Genomic DNA, 16734 nt, shown 5'->3' with positions numbered 1-16734 from the left:
TCTGAATAATTAATAATGGTCTTGCTGTTTGGTGTTATTTGCGGCGTTTCAGGTTTGCTGTCATTAGCATTCATATTCTGGCTAGACATTGAAAGAAAGAGTTGGCTGATTGGACCAAGGCAACACGACTTGTTTCCTAGGTAAGCTCCAGCAACACTCACATCTTGAGGGTTCAGCACCCCAATGAAGTAGGCCTAGCTGGTTTCCTAAACCCAAGACTTCCAAAAAACCTAAAACCTAAAACGAAAGTCACAGAAAGTTTCATAAGTTTTAAATGCTGCTGAATACAAACTTACTCATACTTTTATTTTGTACTAAGTCGTACATCTTGACAAAAGCCGCGTGTTGGGACTTTAGTAAGTTTTATATAAAACATTTCTGATTGGTGAGTAGTTAATTAATTAGCCTTTCTGATTGATGAGTAGTTAATTAATGAGCCTATAATATCTGCACTTAAACAAAAGGAAATGATTGTCTGCATGCATTGAACCAATAGAATATATGCTTATAGCCCAACCTTACTGTAGTTTTGCTTTGCAAAAACTTAATTATTTTTTGCAATTTCTTGTTAACAATGGACAGTCATATCAGGCACAGTACAGCTATGGGGATTTTATCAATTGGAGTTCAATGAACTGTAGATAATTTTTATTGAACAACTGTACAACCGAGTATGACTACTTTATTTTTAGCAGCAATAATAAGTCGTAAACTGTAATAGTATTGATAAATCATCCGATTTGGACATGCTCAAGGCAGTAATAAGAATGGCTGAAATGTGTCCTAGCTCATGCTGTGTGGTACCAGCTGATGTTAAACTTTGTTCTGATTAATTTATTATCAAATTATTTTTATAGATCATGTGATTTACAAGTTATAATAATAGGCAAATAATAGTAGGTTTTACCAAATAAGCAGTTTTGTTCTGGCAAAAAAATTAAGTCCTTAATTGTTATCTAGAACTGCTCTATCGATTATAGTTGACATTACTAACAAAAACTGTAACCAGCTAAACTTTGAAATCCACTTTACATGTTAAAACTGTTTGAAGCAATTATTTTCATGAGAATTCACATAAATTTGCCCAAATTGTTTTCAACCTAAAAATTGACAAAAATCATGCATAAATAACTATAGTAAATAAATTATATAAAACTTTGCTTTAAATTAACAATAAAATAATAGTTTAAATGTAATTAAACCACAATAATAAAGAAATAATCAATAAATAACAATGAATAGGCTAAAATCAATAAATTTATTTATATATAGTTAGTATTATATGTTTTTTTTTTGTATTTTCAAGACAGCTTTAGTACACGTATATAAATGCATAAAACAATTAGAGCCCATCAATTATATCGGTTCTGTTTCAGCTTGTTCAGGTTATTCAATATCTTGGCTTTCAAATGAGCCATTGTTTGACATGGTGAGACAGACATTGGTTGGTGTTTATAGGATTTCCCCAGAGCTCTATCACAGAAATGTTCAAAGGTATAGGGTCGCAAATTATGACGTCACAGTTTTCATATTCGGTGTCGTGTGCTCTTACAGCTTATTTATCAACTACGATAATGAGGCTAGTGGCAGACGAAGGTAGGACAACGCCAGAGAACCAATGAAGATGACAAAGGAATCAGTGTCATTAGCTCTCCGTGTACAGATTATTTCTATGATAAATAGCTCAGATTCCAAGCACCATACTATGTTTTCCAGATGATATTATGCACTAGCCCTCTCTTTCTATTGTGATGTTGAGGGGCACGACTGAGGCTAATTAATTTCAAGCATTGCATGATCTTGCAAGAGTGCAATTTGCAAATAGTCCTAGGGCCACATCACTGCAGGTCAAAATTTAATCGATGCGATTTCGTTACCTTTATCAACGACTGTATATTTATTGAGGCATAATCATATTTAGAAAGCAACATGTAAAGCGATGCGAATTTTATAAAACGATGTGATAATAATTACTATAAATTTTTAAAATGAACGAAAGGATAAAAAAAGCAAAGTCTAACAATCACCCAAAATCTACTAACCCAGAACATGCGTTTGTATTGGTCGGGCGTTAGCACGATCTCCGGGCATTGTTGATTATCTAGAATCCTAGTTTATTATTACCGCTCTCCGGGTTTAAGAGCACCGGTTGTTGCAGAAAAGCGCAGCCTCGATGGCAGCGAAAGAGATTGACGACCTCAGTCTAAATGCTAATTATGACATCACATTGTGAGAACCGCAACCAAGTGTTTTTTTATATTGCAGGACATATTTTTTACATCCTGTTTTTCATAGTTCTATTATTCTTTGTGTACTGAGTATAGGCTCTTCGAAAACCAAGTACAGCCACTCTGAAGTACTGAAATATAAGATGAAAAAGTACTGATATAATTGATGTGCCTTAATTAAAGTAGTTTTCATTCAAATTGTGAATTAAATTACCAAACTAACTACCTAACTAACTTAAATTGACAAATTAGTTCATATTCAAATTAATTTATGCATTAAATTACCAAAGTAATTAATTTTGTAAAATAAATGAATTGAAAATCAAATCACTTAATTAAAAGTGATTAATTGAATTAAGCATTACAATTTTAAATTCTCCAATTCAAATTACCAAAATTAGTGCAATTTTGATTGGATTAGTAAGGTATTTTTTCAAAAGCTGGGTTACTCACTAAATTTTTAAGAAAGCATTTGATTAAACTGTATTAATACTAGATTACATAATAAATTTCAAGAAAAACTGCAATAATTATTACATTTTAAATAAACATACTAATAAATTTTGCATTAAATTAAACAGCTAATTAATAATTTAGTGAGTGATTAAATACAATTATTATTGTAAACTATTAATTGAGCTAATTTCTGGTTGTTATACTTGTTGACTATTTAGCCTCAGCACCTAAGGTTTTTACACAAAGGCTAAAAACTTAAATTCTTCTTAAAATAAACTACAAACTTGATTGATATTAGAATTTGATTTAAGTATGAATTTAAATAAGACATGCTTAGGCTTTAGCTTTAAAAAGGCTATTTTATTTTGAATGATAAAATTATCGGTATTATCTTGTAAGGAACCGAGTCCTCTTTTAGTTGTTGTATTATAAAACAATCACTTTTAGAGTTACTGTGAATAGAATTTATCTTTGTTTTTTTTTAATGTTGGGGTTCTTCGATTAACGATTGTATAAAAATAATGGGCATAATGTGTTTGGTTGGACCCTAGCAAGTTCCGTATACACTTTTGCCCAACTTTCTGATACACGACTCGGAATACTTCAAGAAATATCTAGCCTTTGAGGCTAGATGAAAATTAGAGAATAGAAAACCTTGACTAATGCTGAAAGCAGAAGGACCAGCCTCGTTAGCTAATGTGGCTTTAGACTTTGAGTATGTATGTACAATAATTTTTATGACTTTGGTTCTACTTGGGTATTTAAGGGTAAGCGAGGACCAAGCCGTTTAGATTTTATTGACTGTTAATAAGTGCAATATTCAAATCTTTGCCTAATAACAAATATATTTGGTTTTCCTTGAGTAAAAGTTCTGACTGGATGTTTAGAAGTGCATAGAGAGAGCAATCCCTTTGTCAGTAATATAGTGTTGAAGTAAGCATATAGAGAGAGGGTAACTCCAAGTTTATAGATTCGAGTGCTTTTTGTTCCATGGCCGAAACTCTGGAAATTTTTGCTAACTTTACTAACCCCACGCTACATCTAACATTTTGAAAAAAATTTTATACCTACTTAAAACATAAAACAGCATTTTGAATCTAATAGCCTACATTTTTGAAAGCTAACATGGTTTTCTCGGAAAAACTGTTCAAACAGGTTTTGCTAAATTACCGACTTTTAAAGATTATATGGATAAAACATAGCGGTTATTGATTCAAGGGTAGGAAAGAAGAATACTAAATAAACTACTGCTGAGGCCATAAACATAGAGTTACCTTTACATAGAGTTACCTTTACGCTCTGTTTTCAGCTATAGTGTTTAATGTTAACCAAGAAAAAGTTTGATGACGAAGAAAACAAGTTATTGCATTTGCAAATGTGTTTGCATTTAGCAAACGAGTTTGTCATTTAAATGACGTGTCTATCCTTTAGACCATTTAGCAAACGTAGTTGACATTTAGCAAATTTCTTGATCATTTAGCAAATATGTTTGTCATTCAGCAAATATGTTTGTCATTTACCAAATGCTAAGTTATTATATAATTTTAAAATTTAAATGTCTATAAAAATATCAAGTTGTGTCTGTCAGTGACCTATTATTGCATCATGCTCTTAAGCCTACTCGATGAAACGTGAGTATTTTCAACAATCGGCGTCAAAGGTTGGCAGTTGTAATAAGTATGATGCGCACTACTATTCCATTGTATGGCAAGTAAGCAATGTGGCTTAATGAGTTAGCTCACTCGTCTCTAGACCTGGATGTTCCAAATTTAAATCGAGTGCGAGATTTATTGTATTGGTTCCTAAAACGTTCTCGTTTCAACTGGACACATGACAGAGAAACACCAGGATTTATATATATATAGATTGGATTCGGATTCTTACTGGTTCATCATAATGCTAGTTAGGAGTCTTCACCTGAAACGGCTACACAATAACTAGCAGTAGTAATGTTGACTGTGAATTGCTTAGCTATCTTATATCTTTGAACCGCTCATTCCTTTAGCTTTGCTGTAATCTACTTATAAAGCTGTAAAAGCCTACCTGTTCATCCACATTGCTGGCATTCCTTCAAACATTCTTCGAACTTTTTTATGACTAAGCCGAAATTTTTTAAAACTAGATAACTTAAAATTTTGAAATGCGCATCTATGCATGCTTCTAGCTTACTGTACAAAAACTATAAACTGCTGAGTTTAGTTTTTTGCTTGCTTTGCTTGTTTTTTTGTGTAAAGGAAACTGCCTGCTGTTTTACTCTCCACAAAACAATCGAACAACAAATAAACACACCAGATCATACTTTGATTGTGAATATATTGAACATATAGTTTCAAAGAAATATATATGTTTCTTTGAACATACTTGTTTAATATTCAAAAAAAGTTTGAATATTAAATATACATGTATATTCACACTTATTATGTGTAAATAAATGTTTAATATAAGGAAATAATGAGTGGTTGATCGCCAGCAAATATATATTTCAGCATAAATATATGCTGAAATATATATTTAATATACATATATTAAATATATGAATAAATACATAAATATATATTAAATAAATATAAAATTAAAATTAGAAATAACAAATATAAATTTATATTATTCATAAATATAAATTTATAAATAATATACATAAATTCAAATCTGTGCAAAAATTCACAATCACGCAGATAGCCTGCGCTTGCTCTGCTGCAGCGATGGTGTTTTCCTTTTTTTTACAATCGCTTTTTGTTAGGCTCTGCCCACCTTTCTATTTATTTAACGATCGGACGTGATAATTTTTTTGGTCATTCGAGTCTGCTCATTGGTGACTGAGCTTTCTCTGATGGGAAGGCAGGCTCAGTCTGGTGACCACGTTGACCGGGGAGTTGGCATCTGCGGCTCTGATCACTGCGCTCTGCCTCAACACTTGTTCAATGCTCAAGTTCATTAAATTTATTAAAAGTATAAATTATTTAATTAACTATTTAAGTTTAATAACTTATTTATTTATTTAATTAAAGTACTATGATTAAAAGTCAAAATGACTAAAAGATTAAATGCAGTTGTCCAAAATTGCTGTTTCAGTTTTAATTCGTTGTTTGATTGAATTCATTGTTTCTAGTTTAATATACTTTTTCTAAAAGGTGAATTTGCCTTTCTAATCTGAGTTCAAATAACACCTTGAAAGATTAAGCCATATCTGGTAGTGGATTATGAGTTTGGTTATTGAAATCATTTAAAAACATTCCATTTTAGTATTATGAGTTAGTATCCGCGTGGAGCTCGACGGTAGCTCGGAAGAGTTCGTGGGCATGCGCCACTAGACGAGCGGCATCGGCCATGTTGTCATTGTGGATCAGAGTTCTGTTTGCGTAGCTCGTGACTCTTGTGCTCTTTGTGTGTGTCACAGCTCGAGGATCTTTCACGTCTGTCCGAGTCTTGGTGACTGATGAGTAAATTATTTTGGAGTAGTCTAGCACTACGGTGTTTTCTGGGAAAACGTGCAGGTAGAGTAGGAGTGACATAAGGAGAGGTTTAGAGTGTCACCGCTGGCAGTCTGGTACTGTGTAATTTGTGCTTAGAAGCTTACAAGTATAAACCAAAGCAAGTGACCTAAGTAGATTATTAAAAGATGGCTAAGAGATATATTGCATATTTTAAATTTGGTGTTTTGGTTTGACTATATCATCCAGCATGTATTTAAGTCTACTTCTTGACTTTTTTGCTTATTAATTTTTGCGAATGTATTTCATTATTTTTAATCACAACAATAAAATTTTATTACAATAAGATTTTGCAATAACAAGCATTTATTTTAGGGTTACCCAAACGTATTATTATTATTTTTAATCAGCTTGCCTGCAGCACGCGTGTAAATTTTCAGCCCAAGCTGCTACAGTGAGTTTTTAACGACAATCTATGGAACGTTCCATTAGAAGTAATTAGCCTTAATGCCTTAGCATTCTTAAGTACTTAATCAATGAATGTTGTAAGGTCTGGTTTTGAGGAGCCAGATACCGTTTTAAAACTAAATATTTTTGATGACCTGGCAGAAGGTACGAAACATTCATTTTAGCTTTAAACAAAATCGACCTAAAAATGTGGAAATGGATAGCATTTTAATAGGCACAAACGCACACATGCACGCACACACATGCAAATGCACATGCATGCGCATATGAATGCACATCCAAATGCACACACTCACGCGCATATGGATGCATGCACATAAACAAATGCATGCACACACACGCGCATGCAGGCGCACACACACAAACACACATACACACTCGCACACACATAGAAACACACATACGCCCACCCTCATACACACGCACGCACGCACACACACATACACACACGCACATACACACGCGCACACATGCGCAGAACACACGCATGCAGACACACACACATGCAGACACACACACATGCAGACACACACACATATGCAGACACAAATGAATGCATATTCATTTTTAGCATTATTCTCATATCAACTATAAACTTTTATTCAGCATACATATATATTTACGAGTATATATATTTAATTTGTTAGCTGTTGAATCTGAGATCCATGCAAACATTACAAGAAAAATAGAAAAATAATTTTCATATCAACATAGTTAGAGATCTTATATAAATACGAAAGGGGCGCTTGTACTGTTAATATTGCTAAAGAATATGATTGCAACCAATCAACAGTTGCAACTATTATTAAAAACAATAAATTCTTTTAAAGCAAGGCTTTTAAGAGCATGACTATCCTTGCCAGTGAAATGACTTCAACCCACGACAAGATGAAAAGGCTCCTTTGACTAGGGATTACCAAGAAGGAGATATGTGATGATACTTTCACGCAGTCAGCAATTTAGAACAAGGCAACAGCCATATTTGTAGACCTTGTGGGAGCCCAAAGAGGTGGTGACGATGAAGGAACATCGTAACAAACTCCTTCCAAGTTAAAGTCTTCCAACGTTTGGTTCAAACAAGCTAAAAAGTAAACTGGAATTCACTCAGTCATTAGGCATGGAGAGGCGACTGGCTCTGACAAGAAAGAAGTAGACAACTTCCAAAAGAAGTTTGTGGAAGTAACTTCCAATGAAGGCTACATTTCTTAACAAGTTTTTAATTGTGATAAAACTGGCCCTTTTTGGAAAAAACTGCCTCATCCCACATACATCACAGCCAAAGAAAAAAAGCTTTCTGGTCACAAACTAATGAAGGGCAGACTTACTCTTGAATTTTGTGCAAATGTTTGCCGCTTCTAGTTTACCACTCAGAAAATATTTGTGCTTTTAAGGCACACAATACCAGGAAGGATAGGATTGCAGTATTTTAGAAGTCTTATGGCAAAGACTGGATCACAAGAGCCATATTTGTTGAGTGGGTAAATGTCTGCTTTAGTCCTGCTGTTAGGAAGCATAAAATTATGGATGACAACAACCTCTCTCTAAAACGCCTTCATTCACTCAACAATGCCCTTGCTCACCCTCATCGTCTCAAGGACCGTATACATTCAAGCTTTTCTTCTAGCAAGTTTCTCTAACTGTCACCAAAAACCGGCCACCTCCTCTCCCGTATGAACCAGCAAGCATTTACAAATTTCAAAAAGCTTCACACAAAGCATCTTTTTGGTAAAAAGATGCTTTGAAATTACTGAACGCACTCAACTCGCCCTCCATGAGTTTTGAAAGGTGAATTTCAACATCGTTCAATGCCTGAAGATAATCGATAAAGCTTAGAATGAGGTTTTGACGCATAACTTAAAACCTCCATGAAAAAAACTGTGGCCAGGTGTTAGGCAAACCAAGACACCGAAGGCTCTGAAAAAAGAGCATTGTAGATCTCACCACTGAGGGTAATGTCCCAAAAATAATTTTACTCTAGATGTTCATGGGACTTGCTGTTGATGAAGCTGACATTGATAACCTTACTGAGGAGCACAGGGAAAAGTTTACTACTGACGGCTTGAAGGATTTGGAGGCCACGCATGTGATCAGCATTTAAGTGGAGCAACCAAATAGTTGTGGCAAGGAAGTACATAAAGGAGACAGAAAAACTTACACCGGGAAAAAATCAAGAAAACTAAAAGCAGTTTATAAACTTTACTAGGTTTAGTAAAAATAAACATCCAGAAAAGGTTCTCACTGACTGTCTTATGGACAAAGTTAATTAAAAGTGCATGAGCTATTTTAGAGAAATTCTGAAGAGTCATCAGAAACATACTTCTTCGGATAGACTTTTTCAAGAAAAAAGTATTAAAAAGCACAGATGATAAGAGTGAGTTTAGAAAAATAGCTAGAGATGAAAGCCGACCCGAAGAAGTGCTTTCAGATTAAGCTTTTTACAACAGCATTTTTAAGGCATGATTTTCAGGGTCAAAACTTAATATTGCCAGAGAATTAAGATACAACCAAACTCTAGCAAGTTTGTTTGTATCTGTGATGGTTTACTCCCATTTATTAATATAATTGAATTACGTACATCATTCATAATTTCATAAATTCCCATGATTAAATCCAGTACAAATTCTCTGTATCTTTTATGTTTAGCTACACTGCTATTTTATTAAAAAGGCATTAACACACACTGCCCGCAATAGTATGTTAATGCTCTTTTTATTCTTTCTGTGTGTAAGACAAAACTTATTATATTCAACAACTAGCGGTGCTACCTGGCGTTGCGCGGTTAACAAAAGTCTTTGGTCAGAAAATTGATTTGTATTTAACATATAACAACATTTGCCATTCTAACTTTCAAACTGCATGTCATGAGAAAGGTTTTGATGGATAGCTTTTGATAGAACAATAACCTTTTTATACTCACACACTTCTATGACCGAATTGGTACTATTAATTCAACACAGTCAAAATTTTTATTTTGTTTTCTCAGTTCGTATTAATTGTATAATTACCGAATCATATTTTATTGTAATCGTAGCAAACAGACTTAATTTAGTTATTACTTGCTAATTATTTCGCATCTACATTTAAACCATTTTGTAGTTGTTCAATCTTTTTTAAATTCATTTGAGTTGCTCAAGACATTTTCCTCATAATATGAAGTTGAAAAGTTACGGTTGTTTGACAAAGTTCAAAAACCTTAACAGTTGGTTTAATTTTCTTTTAATTTGTTTCAACTAGACAAAACACTTTTCTCGTGATTTGTAGGTTGAAAGTTGATATGGCAAATGTTATTATATATTAAATGGAAATAATTTTTTTGTGCAAAGACCTTTTTATTACCAGTATCGTCGTATTCAAAGTTTTGATAGATAGTTTCTGGTGGCATAGTAACCTTTTTTTATACACACACACTTCTATGCAAGAATCAATATTATTAAATCAGCATATTCAAGATTTTTGTTTTGTTTTCTCAGTTCATATTATTTGTATCTTTACTGAATCATACTTTATTGTAATCATAGCAAAACAGTCTTAATATAGCTATTACTTGCTAATTATTTCACATCTACATCTAGACCTTTTTATAGTTGTTTAATTTTTTTAAAACTCATTTGACATGCACAAAACATTTTCTTTATGAAATGAAGTTTGAGAGTTGTATGGTTGTTTGACAAAGTTTAAAAACCTTAACAGTTTTTTATTTTTTTTCTGAATAAAATTTTATTTCAACTTCACAAAACACTACAAAAACAACTACACAATCGCTACTGGTGCAGATCTAAAAATGATATATCGTACTGTCTTTGTTTGATTGAATGGAGAGAGAATGTCAAAACTCTTCATATAAATGTCTGCGTGAGAGAACTTGGCCTTGTGCCAATATTGAGTAATCAAACCTTACGAAAAAAAATTCGTAACATGGGCACCGTAATGTGTAGGGGTATTGCTAAAATAATTAGCGTGTGATTATGGTAAATGGAATATGATAACACCTTAGATTAAAATTTTTTAACGGGGTCAACGTAACATGTGGGCACAATGTTAAAACAATAGCTACAGCCGGACAATCAAAACGACGAATTCACATACGACAAAGTTGGAAAAAAATATATAGATCGGGTATTAGCCTATACTTAACACAATTATTTGATAATTGTGTTAAGTATAATACACAATAAGAAACAATGTTGTTTAATATAAGTAATAATTATAAAGTACAATGTAAACCCAATAATAGAAAATGTTTTTTAATACAAGTAATAATAATAAAGTATCATACACAATAATAAATAATGTTTAATTATGCAGTTTGATAAAACAAAGTAGAAAATAATATGTTTTGGGCATTTTTTCCAAATCTTTCAATAATAAATCTTTCTCACTCTTTTTTATTCTCTTTCTGTGTAAGAAAATACCTATTATACTGAGCTGTTAGCTGAATGCCAGGCGTTGCATGGGGAATAAAAGTCTTTCTACAAAAGTTTATTTTTTTAACATATAACAACAGTTACCATTCTAAATTTAAACTTCATGTCATGAGAAAAGTGTTTTGTGGATTTTAAATAAATTGGAAGAAAAAATAAAACAGCTGTGAAGGTTTTCAAATATTGTCAAACAACTGTAACTTTCAAGCATCATATCGTGAGGAAATATTTTGTGCAGATCAAATGAATTAAAAAAAATAGAACAACTATAAAAGAGTTTCAATGAAAATGTGAAATAATTAGCAATTAATAGCTAAATTAAGTCTGTTTTTCTACGATTACAATAAAAGATGATTCGGTAATGATACAATTAATACAAACTGAGAAAACAAAACACAAATGGTGAATATGTTGAATTAATAATAATAATTCTTGCATAGAAGTGTGTGGGTGTATAAAAAGATGACTGTTTCACCAGAAGCTATCAATCAAATCGTTAAATACGACAATACTGGCACCACTTGATACTGGCACAAATGCAAAAATGAGATATCGCACTGTCTTTCTCTGACCGAACAGAGAGAGAATGTCTAGGCTCTTCCTATGAAAATAATACAATTGTGTGTAAAAAGAATTGACATTGACCATGGATATAGCCATTGCACCTTATAGAAAACCAGAAAAAGAAGTTAAAAAAACACAAAAAAGCGTCATTTTTCATAGAGTTGATAGAAGCCATAAAGTTTTAAATAATACGTCATTTAGTGTGTGCATACGCTATACTTTATATGATAGAGGCTTTGTTCAACAAGCTTTGTATAGCTCAGCGGTAGAGCACGCGAATGTATAACTTGCAGTTGCAATCTCCGTGAGTTCAAACTCATCAGCATACGGAATTTTAAATTCTAAGATTTAAACAGCTATAGCTGGACATACCGAAGGACAGACAGATGACCAATATTGAGATATGTATAGACATAGTATATAAATTAAATTATGTTATATCCCACACTTATTATAATATTTTATATCATATTGTGCTGCGTTAAATTGTGTTGTCAAAAAGCAAATTTTTTGTTCTTTTTCTTATAACTAATGCTGTCTTCATAGCTTAAGTTATTGCATAGACCTCAGGCTATTGCTTTTTATTGTAAAAAATAATATTTAATAAAATATATGAACGAAATAATATATGTAAAGTTGAACTGCTTTCTAAATGTTGACACCTTGCTTGAACACCAACTAACTAGATTTTCATGTTACAAACATTCCATTGTGTTTTCAGTCAAATAAACAATATCTGCCATGACCAGCTTTTATTGTTTTCATAAGTAAATCAGACACGCTGATTCTGATTTTGTATTACAATTAAAGATTGGTCCACTAACTTTCAAAGTCAAATTATTTTTAAGGTTTTTTATAGTGATTCAATATCGATGTCACAAATGACACAACAAGCCCCGCTCATAAATAAGTGACGTAGCCTAGTTTTTTAAGGATGGAAGTTGGGGATGGTTAGTCGAATCTAGAAATATAGAGATGTGTGTCTTAAAACCCATTATTCTCTAAATTCAGCCTTAAAAATAATCTCAGTCTTGTCTGAAAGGCAAATAAGCTGTTTAAAAGTGCTTGTAGTTTGTTACAGGATGTTTAATAGGCTGAATGCAAGTAAAATGAGCCCAAAAGCACGATTTTATCACAAGATAACACTGTTATTGGGGTCAATTGTAAGCTAGGTTACGACAAAAAACTAACGATATGCGCTATATAGCCAACATCTTCAAAATAATATCGTTTTGAAAAAAAAGCAAATTAATCTCAAAACTATTTGCAATTTTTTAATGAGGCAATAAATATGAAAAATAGTGTAACCATAGTGATCAGCATCGCTTATTTGCTATTAAAAATTTCTATTTAGGGAATTGTGGCAGTTATTGTTTAAGTTGCATAAGTAAATGAGTTGTTCTATATTTAGTCGACAATATTATTCTAAATAATGTTTTTATGCTTCAATATATCTAAATGTCTTTCTACATGTGCCATGAAATTAGTATTTTTGGAAAATGCGAATCGACATACCCTATCAATAAAGCGGTTGATATTGCACAATTACTGTTTTATTTTTATGCAGTATCTGTAAAACTCAAAAATTTAGTATAATCTTTTTGCAGATTTACTTGAGAATACGAGGGTAGTTGGGAAGTGAAGTTGGTGAGTAGTGAAAAAAAGGTGGCACATCAGCGCTAAGATCATCCTAATCTAAGTGATCTAATGGAACTGGAGGTGAGATTGATTTGGGATACACAACAAAACCTAAATCATCAAAATGGGGAGTTGGTCTTTGAGCCCTGTTGTCAGAGTTGCTTTCTCCGAATCTTCCAAAAGTAAAGGGAGGAGGGACGCCTTCAGGCCTGTGCCAGCATTCCGGTTCTAGTGATTCTGCTGATGGAGGTGAGCCGGGGGATGTATGAGGGCCAGAAAACCTGTAGTTATTATCCCATTCTGGGTGTTCCATATTCCTGCGTAAAAATGGAGTCAAGTTGCCAACACCAGAGCCATGCAAAATGTCATCACGTCTCGAAGAATGATAAGGCTTTGAATGCATAGACTCGGGTAAAATAGGTGATCCATGTTGCTTTGTCCTGGAACATTCTCCACCACTCCGGTCAGGAGATCTAGAATAGGCTTGAGTTGACCGCTGTGAAAAATATTGGCTATTGAAACTTGACCCCTGTGATTCCTGTGCTGTCATCGCCTTTTCAGCAGCTTTACACTCTTTATGTCGACACCAGACCTGCCCAAAAAAAGAATGATCATAAATAGCTTTTATGATCATTGCAGTTTAATAACTAGAGTTTTCAGTAATTAAGAATGGGATATTCACTATGTTTCCATGATGCGCAGTGCTTCGGAGTTGCGCTACCTCGATATTGAACAAAGGAATAAAAATAACAACTATATAGAAATCACTAGATGAGTTGCACAGATAATAAAAAGTTTTGCATTGAAAAGTTATTTTCTATTAGTTGAGTTTCTTTACCAATGAATTTCAAACTTTTTATGTTTTTTTAAACATATATTGTTTATATAACTTTCACCGTATGAATTTAATTAAATTAAGCTAGTTACTGATAAAAGCCGTAATTATAACTTAAGCCAGTGTAGCGTAAAAAATATTGCATCATACAGTTAAGCCTACTCGATGGAATGTGAGTATTTTAACCAATCGGCGTCAAAGGTTGGCAGATGTAATAAGTATGATGTGCACTACTATTCCATTGTATGGCAAGTAACCAATATGGCTTAATGAGTTAGCTCACTTGTCTGTAGACCTGGATGTTCCAAGTTTAAATCCAGTGCAAGGTTTATTCTACTGGTTCCTAAAACTAAATCATTTCAACTGGACACATAACAGAGAAACAGCAGGACTTATATTTATATATATATCTATATCTATATATATAGATTGGATTCAGATTCTTCCTGTTTCAACATAATACTACAGTAGTTAGGAGTCTTCACCTGAAACCACTACACAACAACTAGCAGTATTAACGTTGGCGGTGAGAATTGCCTAGCTATATTTTATATCTTTGAACCACTTATTCCTACGTAAAAATATTGCATCACTCAGTTCTTTAAACAGTTTTTGCACCAAAAATATTAAATATAAATATAAAAATAATAATTAAAAAAAATATGAAAATAAAAATATTGCGAAAAATAAAAATATTGCGCCATACGGTTTTTAACTTGCTTTTTTAACTAAACAGTTTTTAATTAAACAGTTTAAAAAAAAACATCGATTCTCTATAAATTGAAAATGAACTTACAAATTTTTTTTTGTAGTTTTTATCAGCAAATATCCATATTTTCTTATCATTTGCAATTTTTTGATTTGTGAGACTATCTGATTGTCAGGATGTTTTTAGAATCAATCGCGATTAAAATTCTCAGAAAAAAAGTCTGCGCGAAATGATGCCGCTAATTGCGATAGCTGATATCGGCTATTGCGTTGAAGTTGAAGTTGTGTTCTCTAGTGAAGTTGTGTTCTCTAGTGAAGTTGTGTTCTCTAGTTGAAGTGTGCCTCTGCTCTATCGGTTTCTTTGTAATTATATACGTTATTATATATTATTATTTGTCATAATCACATTTACGATTGATTTGAGCATTTTAATTGTGATCAAGTTTTATTGATTATATATAACCTTCAAACATCCTTGCTATCAAATCACTCGAAACATCAAATACAATCGAAAATGATAAAAAAATAATGATACGTTAATACATGTAGTAAAATTGACAAAATTTTTGTGTAAGTTTATCTTTGAACAAAATAAAAAGCTAATTTACTGAGAAAAATGTGTAAGCGACAAAAGTAAATCAATGTGTAAAAAAATGTTAATGGAATGAATACTTTTAACATACATACGAGTAAAATATAAGATTACGGAATAAAACCTAACCAGAGTGTAAATCAGAACAATATTATTCTCTGATCTATATTATAGATCAGAGATGCATATTGGCTAAAGTTATTCCCTTTGCAAGTTAAACGTTTGCACAAAAAACCAGATTTAAAAACCTGCTAAATTTTTATAACTCCACAAATAAAATAAATAGGAATAAAATATTTGATTTTCAAAAAACTTCTTTTAGAGATAAACTCACACTAATCGTTGTACCTATTTAAAAATATTATAATATTATAATAATATTATAATATAATATTATAAGAGCTACTTTAAAAATCTAAAGAAGATTTCTATTAAAATATAATATTCCAATAGTAATATATTTCTTTATATTATGTAAAATATAATATAACAAAATTTTTTACTTAATTCAAATAAGTAAATTATATAACCTAAGTAATATATAGTATTACTTAATCTAATTTCTTTATATGATATTTTATACAATATAAAAAAATTATACTAAAGGCTGGATATTAAATAAAATATGAAGATATTTTATTTAATATAAACTAATATACTATATTGTTTATTTATATTTATATTATATAAACAGCAATATATATAGCATATGTACAGCATATATAGCAATAATATTTATTGTTTATTTATATTCTAATATAATATAACTAAATAAAATATTAGACTTTTTATATTATATAGCAATCTTTTTTATCTTATATTATATTATAATATAGTATAATATAAATAAGGGCTAGATATTGCTACTCACGATTGGGTTGATCTCCAAATGCAACTTGTCAGTTTGCTCGCTAAGTTCTATTGCTAATTGTTCCATAGTTGCAGCCTTAACATTCAAGCTCTTGAGAACAGCTTATATACATGTGTATATAGCTAAAAACCTGGCTTTGGGCTTGTGGTTATACGCCTTATCTCATCATGAAGCTTTTTAGTTTGCATTTTAGTCGATAGCTAGATTGTGATGTTATAAAAGCAGCAAAATTGAAAATGGAAAACATTCCAGAAATAGAAACTTCAGGAATCGGTATACCCTAAAACTAGCGTGTTACAGTGCTTATTTATTACATAGTGTAGTAGGTTAGCCTATTTGGTGGTCAGCGATGAGGCTGCCCTACATTTAACAGGCCCATAGACAAAATCGCTCAAATCAATGTTTAGCTGTGCGATGGACCACAATGATTAGCTGTTTTGATGTCAACATCGACGATAAGATGTACACACTGTAAACGACTAGCTGTAAGTGACCGCCAATTAACAATTCATTAGAATTTAT

The 16734-nt window shown here is 32.0% G+C and overlaps 1 protein-coding gene across 1 annotated transcript; it reads right to left on the bottom strand.

Moving 5' to 3' along the window:
- Positions 1-13152: 13152 nt before the first annotated feature.
- Positions 13153-16278, bottom strand: LOC137397969 (uncharacterized). The gene is made up of 2 exons (XM_068084067.1): positions 16213-16278; positions 13153-13798 (listed from the first exon to the last, which is right to left on the bottom strand). Exons 1-2 carry the CDS (start codon positions 16276-16278, stop codon positions 13259-13261), a joined length of 606 nt encoding a protein of 201 aa, XP_067940168.1. The 3' UTR covers positions 13153-13258.
- Positions 16279-16734: the final 456 nt, after the last annotated feature.

The sequence above is a fragment of the Watersipora subatra genome, chromosome 6, assembly GCF_963576615.1.
Source record: "Watersipora subatra chromosome 6, tzWatSuba1.1, whole genome shotgun sequence".
In the NCBI taxonomy this organism is placed as follows: domain Eukaryota; kingdom Metazoa; phylum Bryozoa; class Gymnolaemata; order Cheilostomatida; family Watersiporidae; genus Watersipora; species Watersipora subatra.
This window is presented reverse-complemented; position numbering and strand designations above follow the sequence as displayed.